A 20,487-nucleotide genomic window follows, 5' to 3' on the forward strand; every position below is an offset into this window, starting at 1 on the left:
GTGGCTGTCCAGTCTCTTAAAAACCTCGAGTGATGAAGCACCCACAACATCTGGAGGCAAATTGTTCCACTGGTTAATTGTCCTCACGGTTAGGCAGTTTCTCCTTAATTCCTGGTTGCTTCTCTCCTTGATTAATTTCCATCCATTGTTTCTTGTCTTTCCTTCTGTAAAAAAGATGGGCATGTGGAGAGCAGAGAGGGGAGGGGGAATCTGCCGCCAATCTAACAGCCACCTCCAGTGTTGAACTTCTCCATCGGGGAGGCCAATTTATAGAGCCAGGTCTTTCGGCTCTTACTGAAGGATAGGATGTTAGGGGCAGATCTTACCCTGGAGGGCAGTGAAATGCAGAGTAATACCAGTTTTATATTACTTGCCATTTTGCATGATTTGGAAGTCTTGATTACACTACTTTACAACATTAAGTTTGCCTGTAGGTATTTTTTCTTATCATTGATGTGTTTTTAATAGCCAACAGAGCTACCTTGGCATTTTTGGCTTACTGTATTAAACTGTCGTAGTAAGAGCCTTCCTCTTTCCCAGGTCCTGCTGTGTTGCTTCATCATGAAGAGACATTCCTGGGAGGGAATCCCAACAGGATCCCTTAAGGCATAGAAGTAATCCCAGCTGCCAAGCAAAAGCAAGCAGACTCTTATATTCGCAGTCACAATAGAGAAAGATGCTATAAATGGACAGTCACTTTAGTGGTGATGGCAAAGGCATCATTTCATACGGTGCAGGGAAAGGTGACGGTAAACTACTACTCTAATTTACCAAGAAAACCACATGGAAAGATGTGCTGTAAAGTGATTGGCAATGTAGTACCATATGATGGGCTCCTCAGGTCAGATGGATTCAACACCTTGAGGAAGAGCTGAGGACCACATGTTTATGATGTGGGTAGATTAAAGCCTTTGAGGTGATTAGTTGCTGATGTTGCCATGCAGGACAATATAACTAGAAGCTAGAAACACAGATCTGGACCCATTAGGCAAAGACCTAGCTCTCTGGAGAAGTCTATAATGGGATGGAAAAAAAGAGGACAATTGGTAGCAAACTGTATGGCCTAAATTACAGTAGCAATGTATATATTATACACTATTGGAAGACTTGAAGGATCACGGTGGGAACAGATTGTCCTGGAGAAAATCCATGTGGTTTTAAGAGTTGACACCATTTTGATGGCAATTTCAAAACTATATAGCCCCATCTCTATCTAAGGCTCTGGGTGGCTCAAAAACCAACAGTAGAATGAGGATTATCATAAAAAGATTTTTGCAGCCATTCCATGTCTTTCACTTTTTCCAGGTCTGTTTTTACAGGTTAAAACTGTTAGGGCATAGAAATTGAGGCAGAATTATTTGAGATGGAAGTAAGAACCAAGCAGAACAATCAGACCAGATATTCTGCAAAAGCTTTCATCAATCTTATTGCTTCAAGATGTTTGTTGCTTCCTGATATCCCTGCCTTTATATAAAGATTATCTGATGATTTTAGATCAGAAAGATATCTGAAAATTTTAAGTCCACAAGGATAAAGTCAAATTCTGACAGCATCAATAATGGAGATATATTCCTAAAGATGGGAAAATTTATTTCATAAAGTAACATGTTTCACAGTATATGTATATGCAGTATTGTAAACCATCAATATTAATATTGTAATGGAGATAGTCAAATATGGTGTACCACAAGCAATAACTTGTTATACATTAACAAAGCAATTTGCACAGGAAAACACTTAATGAAAATATATAGGATTTTAGACTATTGTAACTTTGACTCTCTAATGATTTCCTTTAGCAGTACGCGTTATAATAGTTAACTATTCATCCTATGCTCATACATGCTTTGTTGCAATTTTTGTGGTACTTTGCTGCCAGATTTTATCATTCACTGAAGATGCTGAGGCCTGTATTTGAAATTTAATAGGAAAACTATACTAACTGAAAATTAAATATTCAAACAAGGACCACTTATAAAAGAACTCTAATTGCACTATCGAGAATACAGTTGTGTTGCTAACATTATACCAATGCATGACCACACAGATGTTAATACATTATGGAACCAGAAAATTATAGTTCTACTGCTGTTTCAAAATGTACAATTTTAAAAGCACAATATAGACGTCACCGTATTTAATGACTACTTTAATGAGTAAAAGTGTTATTTGAGATGATTTATATAAATACATTGGAACAATATTAGAGAAATTGAAATGATGGTTTATTTTTACTGCTCCATGGAATGAGGTGCTTCACTCAGATACCACAAAAGGAAAATGTTTTGTAAACAGAGCATACTATAACAGTCTGCAAATACAGCAAAAGGAACAGACGTATTTAGCATGGCCCTTCTCAAAAAAGATTTTCATAAATTTAAAAAAGCAAGCAATATAAATAAGTGTGACAATATGACTAAGAAAAGGTTGTATCTTGCTTAACAGTAGTATGGAACAGACATATATTTCCTTCATGACATGAAAATACTACATTTAAGTGCCATCTGTTGCAAAAATTTTGGAGGCAAACTATAGTTTACAAAGCATTATGTATGGGATTATAGAATCTGCCTCAAGAAGCATCACCTATAACACTGATGTTTGTCTGTGGAAAGTGATATATTTAACTTGTCAGAACAGTACATAAACCATTGTTTTGTTTGTTGATACCATATTTGAGACACATTATTTCTATACATTGTAAAGGAAAAAGGCGGGAGAGTTGAAATATATGGACCATCTATCCAATTACTTCTTTACACAGATCTTCCTATCAAAATGAATATAAAATTTCCTTCAACTTAGAAAGCAACATTCATAATAGAATAGGAAGCTATATAATGAGAATAAGATCGGGAGGAGTAACAGTAATGCTGCAACAAATTTTCTCATATCTGCAAAACAAAGCATGTGCAATGATAGGAAAAATATATTACTATATATTGTTTAAAATTATTTAAATTGTTGGGGGAATTCACTTCTACAAATCTTCATAAATCTCTATTATAATTTATTTCCCAACATTAACATTAAACAATTGGCATCTTAATTAAACTTTGACAGTTCTTTGGTGAATACTTATAAATATACCAGTTTATCAGATACTGGAAGTGGTTCTACGTTCTAACCGAAGGGCATTTAAAGTGGTATTTAAATTCTTATATAAGAATGTTCAAGAAACAATTGTTTAAAACTCTTATGTGCGTTAGACAGAGAAATCAATGCATGCTTGTTGGTCTTGAAAAACAAACTTAATTTTATACTTTCCTATGAACTAGAGTGGAATTGAAACAAGCATAACTTTTCCTTGCATTGTATCCATTAAAGGAACAGAATGAGAGCACTATTTAGATTAAATCTGTGCATGATTTCACACCCTGCCACCTTTGTGTAGTAACCTAAGAATTAATGTTCAGTGCATCTGATTAAAGTATTGCACATATAGAATTAAATCAATGCCCAGTTCTATTAGTTATTTTTTAACTAATCATTTCTACCCAGTTTAAATAATTATATCTTAAATAATTTATCTTTCCATAAAATCTTGTGTCGGTAATACTTTAGGTGCTAAACAAATTAAAGGATCTGTGACTGAACTGTTGTTGGTAGATCTGGATGGTATAGGAGGTGCAGGAGGGGGCCTTGCTGGCAATAGATGAAAAGAGCCAGAACTTTTGTTATGACCATTGTAAACAGTAAAGTCTGAGTCAGTGATATTTTGTTCAGTGCCCAGTGAAAAATAAGTTGCTTGGAGGGAAGAAGCTCTTTTTAAATCAGTGGGATTGGCCAATGGTTTCAGGGTTAAGACTAAATCGTCCTCTTCAAATGTTACCCAACCTTTTTGTTTTCCATTGTTAGATACAGAAGATGTACTCTGCAAACTAAAATCATCTTCAGATGTGTCAACATAAAATGTAGCTTTGCCTTTCTGGTGACTAGGGGGCTTTAGAGATGGAAAAGGATTAGAAGTGGGTCCTTCTGCTGTACAATGTGAAGTTGCTCCATATTCTTGAGATTCGGTTCTAAATGGATTTCCAGTTGTAATATTTTTTTCAGTAAAAGGGTTTGTGCTGTTTAATCTGCTAGCAAATGGATTGCACATGTACTCCTCAGATTTACTGTGTGCTAGAGTACCGGTATGTGGCATACTTATGTTACTGAAATTAAAATTGTCTTTTGAAGAAGGCAAGTTTGTCAGCTTCTTTTGATTTAAAGATACAATTGGTGACATTTGAACTGACTGAATTTTAGATTCAGAAAACAGCTGAAAGGACAAATCTTCAAAAGGATCATTGTTTAGTTGTGTTTCAAGCTGAACAGCGTGAACTCCATCTGTTCTAATCTGAAAAATAAATATAGTGTTCAAATATGTAACTTGTTTGATAAAATATCTATTGTTCATGAAAGAAGCAGTGGTCTGAACATCTGTCTTTTGTAATTTGCTGAATACTTGAAAAATATTACTAAGTTTGTTTCTATACAAATTTTTCATTATTTTCACTATATGATCCCTGACAGAATATATACACAAATGGACATATATATATAAACTATATATATAAACTATATATATAGGCATACTATATATTTACAGTATGAAAGAAAAATTACAGGAAGTTTTAAGATCAGAACAGAATGTTTGGGTTAAAAGCACTGTATGGTATAAAGAATTGAAGCATTAAGCTAATAAAAATTCACATGCAGAAAAAAAAATAATATGAAATATTTTTCATAATGAAATCTTAGTAATTAAATATCAAGCCTTCTCATTCTTAAGTACGGGCTATGTTAATTTGAAAAGAGTAATGAGAAAGTTCCACTCATACTTGATAAACAGGCCAAAATAGAAAATATTTTCTCTATCATTTATCTAAATATGCTTAGAAATATGTCCCATGAATTAAAGCTCAGTGAGAATGGAAACCAAATACAAGCTCCCATCCCTATCAAACACTCTCGCCCATCCAATGCCTTTCTCTAGTGAGCTCAAACAATTGCCCTAAGGCAGAGGTCCCCAACCTTTTGGGCACCAGGGACTGGTTCCATGGAGAGAAGTTTTTCCACGGGCCGGAGGGGGCGTGGTTTTGTGTACTGCCTGCATCCCACGGATGGGGTTTTGCTTGTTTGTGCACACCAGTTGCTGGCATGCTGCGGCCGGTACTAGTTCACGGACCGGGGGGTTGGGGACCCCTGCCCTAAGGTGACTCAAGCCAATGGCCTGACTCACCCTCCCAGCAAAGGGAATGTAAGATGCCCTGCCCAAGTACAGGAAATGAGTTTAAGCTTAAAGATATATTGTTTTAATCATTTAGACACATTCTATATGTTTATTTCTTCTAATATTAATATATCTATTATATAAGACTAAATTCCAATAAATATAATAAGGGGATACATAATGTAAAACCATCAAAGGTTATGATTTGCAATATTACACTCTAATACCAAGATTACATTTAGCAAAGCTTGACTTGAAAATTCACTATACTTAAAAATCAATGATCAATATATAACACTGAAGCTTAACTGCAGAATAAATAGAAATAAAAGTTTAGCAGCAATTAACCTATTCTTTTTATGCTTATTGCATTGATCTCAGAGGCAAAGCTTTTTTAAAAAAAACACCACACACCTAAGTTTAATTTCATTTTAAAATTAAACTAGACAGATTATATGTTAAAAGTAACTTTTTAAAAAACATAGGACAAAGTTGGCTTAACCGAAAAAAAAATTTGAAAAAAAATTGAAACCAATATTTTTCCTGTAATGTTGTCTCAGGCTACTTGAGTTGATCAGTGTTAAATAGTTTCAGACAGTGAGAGAATCAAGCACCCTCAGCTGCAAGAGTTCTCAAAATGTGAGTAAAGTCCAGTTGAAGAATTGTAAATAAGACTTCAACTTTTCATTTTATTAAATAAGCTGCTAAACTGTTTTACTCCCTTTTACCATGGCAATAGCAAGAAGCTGTACATCCCCATCTCCCTTGTCAATTAATGTGTGTCAGGGACAAAAATAAGGCAATTTTTCGTAAGTCTGTCTAGTATGCTGTCATACGACTTCCATTCTCTCCACTTCCAAAGAGTAATGAGTACAAATGGATATATTGAAACATCTTTCGATAGAAGGTAATATAACACAATTTGAAAACTCTTGCCCTATAGGGCATAGCATGTCATGTAAGTTGCCTTTTATGTCAATAACATGATGCGTATCTGCCTATTCATACAGGCAGGTGATTTCAGTGCAAGCATAGATGTATGAACACAACTGTTCATACATCTTTTATGCTAGAATTTATGGAGAACATAGAATGGATGAAAAAAAAATATAAGACCAGTAAAGAGTCAGGTACCTTTTACCCTGAAGGTTGATCCTGCTTGTGAAAAAGAGACAGATATCAAAAGAAAACATTAGGAAGAAATCCAAGGTAACATGCTTCCAAGAGACTCAGTATTACGTTGGCCACATTAAGGGGAACTATAATTCAGGTACAATGTACATCAGACATCTTTTTCCTGCACTAACCTGAGTACTTCAGAACAAACAGCATTTCTCTATGGCCCTGGTTTACAAAGAAGGTTGCTATACTGCAGCTGCAAGAAATGGGTTTTTGTGTGCATGGATATTGGGGATTTTTATGGCTTTGCCTTAACAAAATGGGTATATTCTTGTCCTTGTTCAAACTTTTTTATATTCCTATAAAAGGTTGGACAGGGTTTGGGTGAGGGATGCATTCTCTTGAAATATAATTGGATATAGGGCCAAAAATTACTTAGATCAAATACCAATTATATTGTAGGTTATGGAATTGTCAAGTTATGGAAATTCTAAAGGTCCACATTTTTTCTCTTGCTGTTCTATTTTCTGAAGACAAATTAATAAAGGTATTAATTTCCTCATTTGCTTCATAAATCACAATAGTATACTGCATGTACAACGGCTAACATACATCAACATTAGGACAGTTTAAAATCTGTCAAATTAAGAGTTTCTTAAAAATAGATTTTAAATTATAAGCTACATTTTTGAAAGTTATTTTACTTTTAAAACAGCAAAGGCAAATGGGCACATACAATTTTGAGATTTGCGGTTACTTTATTATAGCAGATGAAAAACTGTATTTTTTCCATCTGGCTGATCTTTAATTGTAATAAATTGAAATTGAATGTATTTGTTCACATTTTTAAGTATTTAATTAAAAAATGTTCCTCTTTATTTTGTATTCTGTTGTTGCAAATTTTATTCTGTATTACATTTCAATATTTGCATTTTTCTGCCCTTTGGAAGTTAAAATATTTTTCTGCAAACTTTGACTATGATGAAGATAAACCTAACTAATGTCCAATGTACTGAATCCAAGATAATTCTAAACCTAATTTGTTAATCCCCTCACTTGAATTATACCTATGTGTCCTAGTGACAGAGATTAGGAAGTGACAGAACAGCTCAGCCTTAATTTTGATGTGAATAGATTTAAGTCTATATTGGCAATTTATGTGTTGTTCAGCTTTATACACTGAATACAGCAGTATTTTTGATTGGAGCAGTGCAGAAGCAGCAGTAGATACACCCAAAAGAAAAAGTTTCAAAGATATTCTGTACATACCTGCTTCTGTGATGGAATGTTATCAGAAGGCAAACTCTGGGATGATTTGCTGCGGGGGGGAGGCTGTGGTGCTGCCTCCAGGTTTGATGGAGAAGCTGTTTGAGACGTTGCTGTCATAGGTATAAGTGGCTCCTGCATCTTTACAACAGAGGTGGGATGAACAGGAACTGCAGCTTGTGGTTTAAGTGGTTCAGGAAGTATAGATGACCCTATAAATACATTCAATTATTATCTTACTTCCAACAGCCAAAATGTTTTTAATAACGATAAGTGATGATGATGATAATAATAATGCCAAATCCAGTCTGAAAACTGGCTGACTATGCAACAGATCAGAATGTTTTTGTTTTTAATCTACTGGTTAGTGGGACACAGATACACTGGATCAACCTAAGAACAAAAAAACTGCTCACAGTGAATCTTGCCTTCTACTTGAGCTAAGTACTAACTCACTTTAAAAATAAGAAGTGGGTATTTAGGAATTATGTTCCATAGCAACCGGACTCCCTTGAATGCACTTATAGCACTCCTATGTAGAAGAATTACATTAAAAAAAAAAGAAAAATGCATAATATACTCACCAATTTTACCTGTTGCTAATTCTGGTGGCTTAGGGTGGAGTTCGGGCATATGCTTTCCTATAGAAGGACGCACATGACTTTGTGGTGCACTAATAACTCCAGCCCGGGGAGGAACAATCTGAAATGGAAGTATAGACATTTAATTGTGACTAAAATTTGAATTGGTTTGTGTCAAAGTAGGCTGGCAATTTAAGCCAGTTTGTTCCTAGCCTAGGATATCCTGCAGATCCACTGGGCTTCAGTCCTGTCATCTTCCAGACTGATAGTCTCTAGATGCTCAGTTCATGTGAAGGCTGTCAAGCAATTAATAAAAACTTTACATTCTTTTTTTTTTATTAAAAGTTTTATGGAAATTACAGTATAAACCCCCATACCCACCCCAAACCCCCCCTCCCCCTCCCCCACTTCCCAGAGCTGAGCACAGGGTTACGAATATAATAATCAAAATCTATCTAAGATTAACCAACTATTAAAATAACCAAGTCCATAATGCACTTTAACTCCCCTTTAACATAAATTTAAACAAATTAAAATTAAACACAATAATAAACCTATTCATAGCCTAAATATTAAACAATACAATACTAATGTTAAAAATAATAATAATATCATATAATTAAAACTAACAAAAATTCCATTAAAATAAACTATTAATAATAAAAAACTTTACATTCTTCAATGTAAAAATAAGTGCATCTATGGATCCTGGATGTCTACAAAGGAATATCTATTGGATCTGCACACCCTTAAGAGTAATAAGGTCAAGGAGAAAGAGGCTAGCCTGCTGTGACCTGCAAGGTGTGTGCTGTGTTTGTAATAATAGTACCGTCACAGAGAAGAAGAGTCTGTGGGTATCCAGAAGAGGAAAAGGCCTGGGTTGGTGACTTCTCAGAGAAATAGAATCAGCAATCTGCAAACCAGACAACCTATCAAGCTGCCTCCCAGGTACAAACATCAAAGACGTGACAGAGAAGTTTTCCCAACTAACTGAATCCATTGATTATTATCCCTTTGTCCTCTCTCATGTTGGGACTAATGATACAACAAAAAAGAGCCTGAAAAAAAAATATATCAAGGGACTATGAGGAGCCAGGCAAGAAGGGAAAAGAGGAACACAGGTGATGTCAATATCCAATGAGAATATTTCAGAGGTAAACCACTGACTCAAGGGATAGTGCTGTCTGGACCATGGTCTACCTCCGTGATGGCAAACCTTTTAGAGACTGAGTGCCCCAAAACCATCCCACCCCCATCCCAGCCCCTTCCCTACCTGCCCCACCCCACCCCCTACCCGCTTCACCCCCGGCCTGCCCGCCCGCAGGGCCACCCACCACCTCCATGGCCCATCACAGCAGATCGGCCAGGTGACCCTGCAGCGCCATGACAGCCACGCCCTCCGCCCGTGCCCCGCAGCATCATCTGCGCATGACGGGGTGCGAGGGCGGAGTCTTGTCCCTGCTGCCTGGCTGCCATGTTCTTGGCTGCGCTGCTCTGCGTGGGCCGAGCCTGGGGGTGACTCTCCTTCAGAGGGCTGCTGGTCAGGAGGGGGGCCGCAGGGGCTGGGTGACGGCACGTGTGCCCACAGAGAGGGCTCCGAGTGCCGCCTCTGGCACGCGTGCCATAGGTTCGCCACCACTGGTCTACCTATTTACATGTAGGGCTCCTGGCAAGAGACAGGGTGCATCTCACAAAGACTGGGAAGAATGTGCTTGGAAGACATCTTGCTTGAGTTTTCTGAACGGCTTTAAACTGAATCTGGACGCCAATTTCTAGGACTAAACCCAAAGTATAAATATCAAGACAACAAATCTGACAGTAAGGAAGGAAGTGGTGATGAGGAAATGACACTCAGGTATAAAACAGGACATGCAGCTAGTAAACGCAAGGTCAGCCATAAAGGGCTCGGATGCCTGTACACTAATATTAAAAGTACGGGGAACAAACAGGAGGACCTGAGGTTGTAGCATAGGAGGGCAGGTACAATATTGTTGCTATTACTGAAAATTGGTGTGATGGAAGCCACAATTGGAGCATGCTACTAGAAAGATATAATTTGTTCAAAAGAAACAGATGCAACAAAAGAGAAGGAATTGCATTGTAGGTAAAGAATACTACACCTCTACAGAAATATCAATACCAAGGATGAAGGTCTTTTTGAAAGTATATGGGTGAGTGCTAGGAGGAAAAAAGAAATAACACTAGTGTAGGTGTATACCCAACCAAGCAGAGGGAATAGAGGCACTTTTTGCAAGTCAGTAAGCTGAAGTGTGCAGGAAACACACCGCTGTGGTAATGGGGGACTTTACCCTGACATCAACTGGGAAACAAACTTTGCAGCAAGTGGCAGATGAAGCAGGTACCTAACGTACATAGTTGACGAAGTTATCATCCAAAAGATGGGGGAGAGAACTGAAAGATCAGTTATACTGCACTTCAGACTTACTAATAGGGATGAAATGATTGAGGAAATGGAGAGTGACCATGTCATGCTAGGATTCACCATAATGCAGGCAAAGATAACTGAACAAAGTCAAACTCATGTTCTAGATTTTAAGAGAGCTGACCTCAACAAACGAGGAGGATGAATAGGGAGCATTAAATGGATAGAAATTCTGGAGGGAAAAACAGTTCAGATGCTTGGGAAATTCTGAAAAAATGAAATAAAAAAGACTCAAACAGAAACAATACCACAGAGAAGAAAAACAAGACATCTAAGGAGCTCGGCATGTTTGTACAAAGAGGTCTGTGACAAACTGAGGGACAAAAAGGGCAAGTATAAAAATGTAAAGAGGGGCTTATAACTGGAACAGAGTACCAGCAAATTTAGTCTGTATTGTATGTTCATTTTGAATAAAGGACATTATTCTAGTTTCAAAAAAGCAAATTGGGAGATAGGACTACGATATTTTTCTTGCTGGATGAGTTCTTATGATATTTTGATTGTTAGTTGCTCAGACCCTTTGTCAAACCCTCCAGGAACTGCCCAAATTACCCCCTCCCTTTAATTTCCCCCATTTTAAGAACCTCTGTCCTAGGCCATACAACCCAATTATATTTCCCCCTTAATATTTCCAACTTTGGTATTCTAGTCTCTAATCACAAGCAACACATCTTGCTTGTGTGTTTTGTCAATTTCAAATTGAACTCCTCAATCTCTTTTTCTGTATCAGAGGTTGAAACATAAACCTTTTTTTAATTCAAAGGGTTATCATTGAAGTCTAACTGATACCATTCAGTCATGGAGTGCATGATACAGTAGTTTAGTAATATTCTTGCTATATCCTGCCTAACCATGAAAGCAATACCACTCCTTCATGTTTGTTGTTGACATATCCTATGTGAGGGTAAACAGGTCCCATTACATGTTTGTAAAATAGTGAAATGACTGAGGACAGGGAGCTGGATCTTCACCTTTCTATATACTTGATTGAGACAGACTCAATCTTTTGGTAATATGCAGGTTTTAATATTAAAATTAGTCACACTCTTTTATAAATGGTAATGTTTATAAGGATAGCCTGAGATTTAACTATATGGATTCAAAGTGAAAACTTAGAATATTTAAATTCTTCATTAAAATACACACCACAGAACTTTTGGCTAGTATCACTAGAAAAATATTTTTTTAATGTTACATAACTAACTGTAATTCTATTCTTAGTTTTACCAGAAGATACCTTACCGGTCTACATGTACTGGGTCCGGATGTTCCTGTGTTTATTTGTCCAGTGGGAGGCAGAGACTGACAAGCTAAAGAAAGGGGATGTTTAATTAGAATATATTTCTAAATTCAGATTATCTATAATTAGTAAATATTTATATTGATATATAGTATCTATTATCTTTGTGGAGTAAAGGTTTTCTGAACTTTCAGATATGAAAGAATGCCCCTCCCTTCCAAATTTGTCATGCATATTGGTCACTGAAACTATACACTCAATACTAATGATTCTTGCAGTAGTAGAAAATTACAATTGTATACTATAATCTTTATAACATCATTCCAATAATCAGTTATTGACATAACATCCATATCCTTTATTCTTAGTATTTGAAACAAATATATGGTCCTATTTAGGAATCTGGGAGACTTTATAAAAAAGCATTAAATCTCACCTTTGTAATTCATAACATTTACAGAATTAGTTATCTAGGAAGAACTTTTGTCTATTGTCAAACCACTTCCTCACTGAACTAGTGGCTAATGGCACAGATAAGAATATTAACAATTATTATTGTTAATTATTATTGAATTATTGAATTATTATTGAAATGGATAAGCTGCTCAGTTTCAAAAGTCTCTAAATAGCTAGCAACCTGATTCCATTTGGTAAGAATATTTCAAACGTTAACATTAAATTTATGAAATAAATTTATGAAATAAATAAGTCTAAATGTTCACTGCATATATGAAATTTAAAGATTAAATATTTACATATTCAGTTTAAAAATTCAGTGTGACATTAATAGTAAGAGTTACCTTCTCAGGAAATAGAACAAGATTACATTCAAATAGATAAAATGTGTATTTTGGATATTATATTTTGTTATGAATTGAGACAAGGGAAATATTGGTTACCTAAAGCCTGAAAATTATAAATATCAAAGGTTAAATTGGAATATTGATGAGAAACTAAAAATTGGGTAAAAATTAATAACAGGGTATGGATTGTTTATGAAGATTGAATGTAATTAAGATATGTATAAGCTAAAAATTTATTGATAAATGTAATAATGATGTTTTTACTGAGTTGATATAATAAGAACTGTACTAGCTTGAATACGAGACAGTAAATGTTAAGGAAAATGAGAAGAAATATGTGATGTTGTAACTTGAGTTTGTACTAAAGATTTTGTTATTGAACTATTGATTAACCCAGTCACCACGTTGCTTTTTAAATACTTAAATGTAAAATTGGAAAATTAATAAAATATTATTAAAAAAAACAGTAAGAGTTACCTTCTTCTCTCCTAGCTACAACAGGGCTGGGAGGAGCACCAAAACCTTATCAGAGGAAAGCAGAAAAGTACTATATAACATGTAAGCAACATACTAGATTAAGAAAAGGCAAAAATAAAGAGAATTGCAAGGCTTTTTAATAAGACGATTAATAGATGTTTTTAATACAATAGTTGCATTGTATATTATTGTAATGCTCAGTAAGAAAAATAAAAGCTGACGTATCACACTTAGATAACACAAATAGCTGCAAACACCAATTTACCACTGCCATAGCCCTTCGGAGGGAATGGTCATCCCCACTACTACGGGTATCAAATGTGTGTTTTCCCCCTAAAAGGGCTCAGCTCCCTCGGGCCACCAAGTACTTGGGCAAGTGTGGACAGGAGTAGTTGGGTCCCTTGAGAGGTGGGATAGATTGTAGTATTGATTATGAATGTGTGAGTGTATGAAGGTCAGGTGGATCGAGCTGAGTGGGTAGGCAGGAACATCAGGATGGTGATGGGGATATAGGATCCAGCGTTCGCAAGAGGTCTTGCTGTTTGATCCCCACACTCAAACTTTAGTCCCTGGTTATCAGAACCCTGAGCTCTGCTGTTGTTTTTGAAAGTCAAGTCGGTTTGTAATAAGGCTACCCTCATCTGTGATCTTCATAGACGAGAGTGCCAACCTGACAAGACTAACTAAAATCTGGGTGGGCCTGGAAGGGAGTGTCCCTCTATCAGAATTGTGCCACCTGGGTTTTGGTTTAGGGTTATGCACCAGCTGAGATTCTAGTGGAGGCGGGTGAAGAGGCAGTTGTTACCTCTGATGCCCTGCTTTGCAGATGTGAGGTTCTCTGGTTGAAATTGGGCACTAGGGAACAGTTGGGATTGTTTCTGGTACTGTCCTCCCTACTGCTCAGCATTATCCTTGTCAAAGCTGTTGGATTCCATTGCCTGACTGGCTATAGAATCTCTGAGGTTGTTGGTACTTGGATATTTCAATTAGCCAGATCAGATAGAGCAGGTATACTCCAGGTCCTTCCCTTAAATGTTGGTGTCTAGTGGGACCTAGGAAGCATGCCCTTTTTATGGCAGCCCCTGCCCTGTGGAACACCCTTCCTCTTTAGTCTCCACCATTTTAACCTTCTGGAAATCTGTAAATTGCTTTAAAAAGTTGACTCTTTTCCAAACACTGGGGTTGGGTGACGATGGAAGATTTATCATAGATGGTTCACTCTCATTGCCTTCAGGTTTACTGGTGCTACCCAACCCCCCAAACCCCATGGGAAGTTGGCCCCTATTCAATCATCTTGCCCAGGCAACTGATGGACCCTTAGGGATTCCAGACAGAGCTTGGAGTTTTTCTTGAGGATCTGGTGGGGGAGCTAACTTGAAGCTTTGATTATTACCTGGAACAGGGCGGTTGTGATGTTGGTGGGATTTATTGAGGAACTCTGGGAAGCGAAATGCCAGAAGAGATGCCTGGAGTGCCATTGGAGGACAATCCAGAGGAGAAATGATTAATAAGCTATATTAGGGATTATGTCATGGTGGTAAGAGTGATGTCAATAATTCTTCACTCTTACTGTATCTACAAATAGCTTCCTATTTTTAGAGTAATGTGCCCCCTGCTAGGCAGGGATAGGCCACATCAGAACATCCAATTATACCTTTCAACCCCAAATGAGCCCTGTCCCAGTGCCTGGAGGCTATGTAAACTTGGCTAGAGAGAAACAAACTCTGGCTTAATCCCACCAAGACAAAGTGGCTATGGTCACTGATTCCATAGGGGTTGAGGATTTTCAATTTTACTCCTGGCTGGAATTACACTACTACAACATGCCTTACATGGGGCTTACCTTGAAGATCATTTGGAAGCTTCAGCTAGTCCAAACTGTAGCAGTGTGAGCAATGAGGTTTGCCTCACCATACACTTCTAATACATGAGTAATATGGTTACCAATGTGCTTCCACGAGTAATTCAAGGTGTTGGTCATTTCCTATAAAGCCGTGCATGTCACAGAGACCAATTATATCTCATGGTTTTTCCTGGGTGGTACAGTCTGATAGAATGGGCACATTCCAGATCCCATCAATTAAACAGTTCTTTCAGGACCTAGAAAACACACCCTCACTATAAAGGAACCTGCGATCTAGATTGAGTATGGTATGTGGGAATGAACTTGGGAGGCAGAAGGAAGAGCCACAGACTAGACAACCATTGTGCAAAAGATACTGCAGCCCATAGAAGCAAAAAGAACATGGGAAACGTTCTCAGAAGGGACTCTCCCTAGTTTCCTGGACAGTAAAAGTAAAAGAGAGGAGAAATGCTTTCAGACTTGCAAAATTCTATTAATGTAAGTTTACACTAAGATAGTGTTAGTAGTCATCGTTGGTGCTTCTTGTCTGGACTACATTGAAGAGTTGACATATACCTCCCGCCCCCCAAGATCTGGATAGTTCCCATCCCAATTTCTGGAAAGCTTTGAAAACATGCTATTCTCTTAGGCTTTGGGACAGGGTGGACAGGCTGTCCTGTTTAAAATTGGTGTGTTGTCTGGATTACCATTTTTAAAAAAATACTTTTTTAAATCCTGTCTCTATTACTTTATAAGTAACTCAAGGTGGTGAATATACATAATACTCCGTTTTCCTCCTATTTTCCCCACAATAAGAATTGTGTGAAGGGGGCTAGGCTGGAAGAGAGAGCGTGACTGGCCCAAGGTACCCAACTGGCTTTCATGTCTTAACACGAGAGTCACAATCTCCTGTTTTTTTAGGATACCACCTTAATCATTACACTAAACTGGCTTTTAATTTTGCAACTATTTTGTAAAGAGTTTTTGGATTAATTTTATTGTATCCTTATTTATCAATTATTTTTATGTTATTTTTACTTTGTGAGCTACCCAGCGAGCTGAAGTCAGTTAGCACCAAAATCAAACAAACAAACAAAACATCTGCATTTGTTAAGCCATAATTAAATAATCATTACCTCCAAGCTCTTTTCTAGTAAGTGCGGGACTCTTACTCCCTTAGGAGTAAGAGATAAACGCAGCAGTAAAAAAAGCATCAATTGAAAAAAAAAGGATTAGAAAGAAATTAAGAATCACAGTGAACGAATTTATTATCATACATTATAAGGGAGCTTCAGGCTCATATCATGTAATGACCATAATTATAATAGAGCACTCTTGTATATACATAATCCAAAGCAGCTGTATCACAGAAAGCTAAGAAGTCTTGCTAAAACTTCTATTATGTTAAAATAATAATGTGGTTACAAAGAGAATTTAGGATGGAGCAAAATGTGGAGATCCAATCTGAGTTGGTCACCGGGAAATGTGGAGAATGTTAATTATAATTGGGTTTGAATCAATAGAAACCATGGTTGTAACTGTTTCAAACAAAGCACGATTAACACTATATCATCTGAATTGATAAGATATGGGCAAACCATTAAGTAATAACAGAAGTCTTTCTGAACCTGCATTAGAAGGGGAGAGGGTAAATGTATAAGCCTGAGAGTCATCTAAGCTGTTTTTCCCATGCTAAACCAACTATCGTGACCCCAAGCCAGCATATCCAATAATCAGTTATGAATGGAACACCAACAGCTGGATGACTACATATTTCCAAGCTCTGTGCTGAATTATGATTCAGCATATCTAAATGTGATGGATAATAAACTTATTAAACATATGTTATCTAAAAATAACAGAAAAATCTTATGACTATACCATTTTCTGTTTCATTCCCTTACCTGATGGAGGAGGGGGCCTTTGTGGTGGAGCAGGGCGAGCAGGAGGCACTCCTGGTCGAGGTGGAGGTGGGCGTTTTGGTTCCAAGCCTTGAGTAGACTCTTTTAGTTGAGTTATAGGTTGACAATCTGCTGGTGAACCTGAAAATAATATAAAGGGACAGTTCAAACAGCAAATAATGATATCACTATGTTAGTATATATATGTGTATGTTACTAAAAACACTTCAAGGATTATATCTTAATATAATCCCACATTTTCGAGATGTTTGGAGAGCAGAAACCAGAAGAGGCGAATATAAGTATATGTATATACACACACAGAACTAAACTGGCACCAATAAAGGTAACTATGTTAAGGTGCTTTGGAAGAGTCTCTCAATAAAGGTCAGGCTGGCTCCCTCCTTGCTGGTTTTCTGGAAAACTGAATTCTTTTTTTGGGGGGGAGGGTCTTTTCTTATGTTTATATCGGAGGCCATCTTGTTTTCTAGTTGCTTTGTGTATTTTTCTTTTCCTATCATATTTGGTTCTTTGTGTTTTGGTATTGGCTTTGGATATAAAAAGTCTACATACCCATGTTAAAATACCAGGTTTTTGAGATGTAAAAAAAAAAAAATAGACCAAGATAACTTCAGATTTTTTTTCCACATTTAACATAACATATGTTATACAATTCAATTGAAAAACAAACTGAAATCTTTTACAGCAGTGGTGGCGAACCTATGGCACGCGTGCCAGAGGTGGCACTCAGAGCCCTCTCTGTGGGCACGCGCGCCATGCCCCAGAGATGGCAACTGTCCTCTTCAACCACCCGCCCGCTAACTCGCTGAGGTCGCACATGGCCAGATGCATCCCAGCACCCATGCGCTCGCTGGTTTCTGTGTGGGGGGGCCAATGGTGTCAGGCAGCAGCCACCCCAGCCCGCCTCGCCTTGCCCTGCGACAATGGCACCCCCGCCCTGCCTCGCCTCACCTCACCGTGCAGGACAGGCCTCCTGCCCACCGCCCCACCCATCAAAGACCCCCTGGATCTCCCCAACCTTGCCCGGCCTCCACAGGCCTCCCTCTCCAGGAGGAACATCAAGCTGGCCACGCCCACCCATCTGCCATGACCACTGTAGCCATGCCCATCCAGCAGGCCATGCCCACCCGGCACCCGGCGATACATAAGTGGTTTTGGGTTGCAGTTTGGGCACTCGGTCTCTAAAAGGTTTGCCATCACTGTTTTAGAGGGAAAAACAATAAAAAATGTACAATAACACGGTTGCATAAGTGTGCACACTCTTAAACTAATATTTATTGAACACCTTTTGACTTTATGACAGCATTCAGTCTTTTGGGGTAGGAGCCTATTACCGGTAGCGTGGTAAATCTTGTCTTGGGAATCTTTGCCCACTGTTCCTAGCAAAAGCACTCCAAATCTGTCAGATTGTGAGGGCATTTCCTGTGCACAGCCCTCTTCAGGTCACCCCACAGATTTTCATGTGGATTCAGGTATGGCTCTGGCTGGGCCATTCCAAAACTTTGATCTGGTGAAGCCATTCTTTTTTTATTTGGAAGTATGCTTTGGATTGTGCTGAAAGGTGAAATTCCTCTTCATCTTCAGCATTTGAATAGAGACCTAAGATTTTGTGCCAAAATTGACCACTATTTGGAATTGTTCATAATTCCCTCCACCTTGACTGAAGCCCCAGTTTTAGCTGAACAAAAGCAGCCCCAAAGCACAAAGGTGCTAGCACTAGGTTTCATTGTGGTTATGGTGTACCACCACATAGTGGTACAGAGTGTTGTTGTTACGCCAAAGATACTTTTTGAAATTATGGCCCCAAAAATTCAACCTTGGTCTCATCAGACCATAACACGCTTTCGCACATGCTTTTGTCAGACTTGATGTAGGTTTTTGCAAAATGTAACTGGGCTTGTATGTTTTCTTTGTAAGAAAAGGCTTCTGTCTTGCCATTCTACCCAGACAGATTCTTGTCACTTGTAAGTAAACAACCAGTACTTGACCAGAAATTCCTGAAGCTCCTTTAATATTGTTGTAGGCCTCTTGAACCAGTTTTCTTGTTGTTGTTGTTGTTGTTGCTGTTGTTTTAATCAATTTTGAAGAAGCATTCAGTTCTTGGTAATGTCACTGTTGTGCCATAGTTTCTCCACTTGTTGATGACTGTCTTCACTGTATCCCATGCTATATCCAATGCCTTGGAAATTTTTTTGTTCCCTTCTCCTGACTGATGCCTTCCAATAATGAGATCCCTTTGATGATTTGTAAGCTGTTTGAAGACCATGCTCTAAGAGGCAACTTGTGTAAACGTCGGATAAATCTACTCAAACAGCTGAACTTTATATGGACTTGATCAGAGTCACTTTAATTGATGGGCAGGTACATACTGACTACTATTTAACACCAGTTTGTATGTGATTTGTTAATTCTGAAATCAGCCACATCCTTATAAGAGAGTATGCACATTTATGCAACAGTATTATTATACATTTTTTATTTTATTTTTCCCCTAAAAATGCAGTTTGTTTTTCATGTGAAACGTACAGCTTCTATATTATATTAAAGCTGGGAAAAAAATTGAAGTTGGTCTGATCTGGTCTGATTTTTTTTTACATCTCAAAAAACTGGCATTTTAAGAGAAGTGTGTAGACTTTCTATATCCATTGTAGTTACGGAAAGTTTCTTTGATTGAGACAGAATAGAAGTTTGATTAATATTAATAAATAAATATCTACCTTGAGAAGACATCGGAGGTCCGGGAGTCTTATTGGGTGTCCTGCTTGGCCTTGATGGAAGAGTTGGAGGCAGGCCTTCTGATGGAGTAGGGGACTGGCAGGGGCTTGAACGAGGGGAAGAGGCAGGTGAGGCTCCAAGACTAGAGCCCGAAGCTAGCTGTAGATGTTGTGGGAGAATTTCTTCCACTTCAGTACTATAATCATCAACATCACCTTGAAATGAAGAAAAATATTCCTATAAATTGCGCCACAATTAATATATAGTGAAAACTGTTATGCAGAAATATTACACCTTGATACACAGTCTCAATCAAAGTTTAATATGTGGACGTACTCAAGAATTCATTTATTTTAATGTCATTCAGTGCAATGTAATTTATTTTAATTTATTCGTTTAGGCACCTCTCAACTCCACACTGACAAAATATATAAGAGTTATGTAAAAATAAAAATAAACAAACAAGAACTGATGGTGCATCTAAGTAAGCAAAGCCTCATACAATTTGGCAGGGACCCCAACCACCCTAATACAAGGCCTGGGACAATAGCCAGGTCTTTAAGTTTTTTTGGGGGAATGCTAGCATGGTGGGAACCCTGTAGATATTAGCAAACTAATTGCTAATTGAATTATTGGAACCCTGGCATCTTAACCATAAACTGGAGCTTAATTACTTTACACTCCTTAGTATTCTATTTGAAATTTAGGTACACTTTAGCATCTCATTCTGATAAATATGTGTCAAATAAAAGGTAACAATTTCATATAAATTGTTGTTGCTAACTTGGTCCCATAAAGAATCAATAAGGTAAATTTAGAAAAAGATTTTATTGATAGACAAATTTATGAATTAAGTATAG

At 37.5% G+C, this 20,487-nt stretch overlaps 1 protein-coding gene across 1 annotated transcript in view; it reads right to left on the bottom strand.

Moving 5' to 3' along the window:
* Nucleotides 1-2,133: 2,133 nt before the first annotated feature.
* SYNJ1 (synaptojanin 1) overlaps nucleotides 2,134-20,487 on the bottom strand; it is a 57,544-nt gene continuing 39,190 nt past the window's right edge. Inside the window, exons 24-30 of the mRNA XM_015819487.1 lie at nucleotides 19,630-19,842; nucleotides 16,895-17,032; nucleotides 13,148-13,192; nucleotides 11,870-11,937; nucleotides 8,188-8,305; nucleotides 7,607-7,815; nucleotides 2,134-4,342 (exon numbers count right to left, since the gene is read on the bottom strand). Of these exons, the coding sequence (XP_015674973.1) occupies nucleotides 3,527-4,342; nucleotides 7,607-7,815; nucleotides 8,188-8,305; nucleotides 11,870-11,937; nucleotides 13,148-13,192; nucleotides 16,895-17,032; nucleotides 19,630-19,842 (1,607 nt within the window). The 3' untranslated portion in view covers nucleotides 2,134-3,526. The remainder of the gene's footprint in view (nucleotides 4,343-7,606; nucleotides 7,816-8,187; nucleotides 8,306-11,869; nucleotides 11,938-13,147; nucleotides 13,193-16,894; nucleotides 17,033-19,629; nucleotides 19,843-20,487) is intronic.

Source organism: Protobothrops mucrosquamatus, unplaced genomic scaffold (genome assembly GCF_001527695.2).
Source record: "Protobothrops mucrosquamatus isolate PMUCROS unplaced genomic scaffold, P.Mucros_1.0 scaffold_149, whole genome shotgun sequence".
Taxonomy (NCBI): domain Eukaryota; kingdom Metazoa; phylum Chordata; class Lepidosauria; order Squamata; family Viperidae; genus Protobothrops; species Protobothrops mucrosquamatus.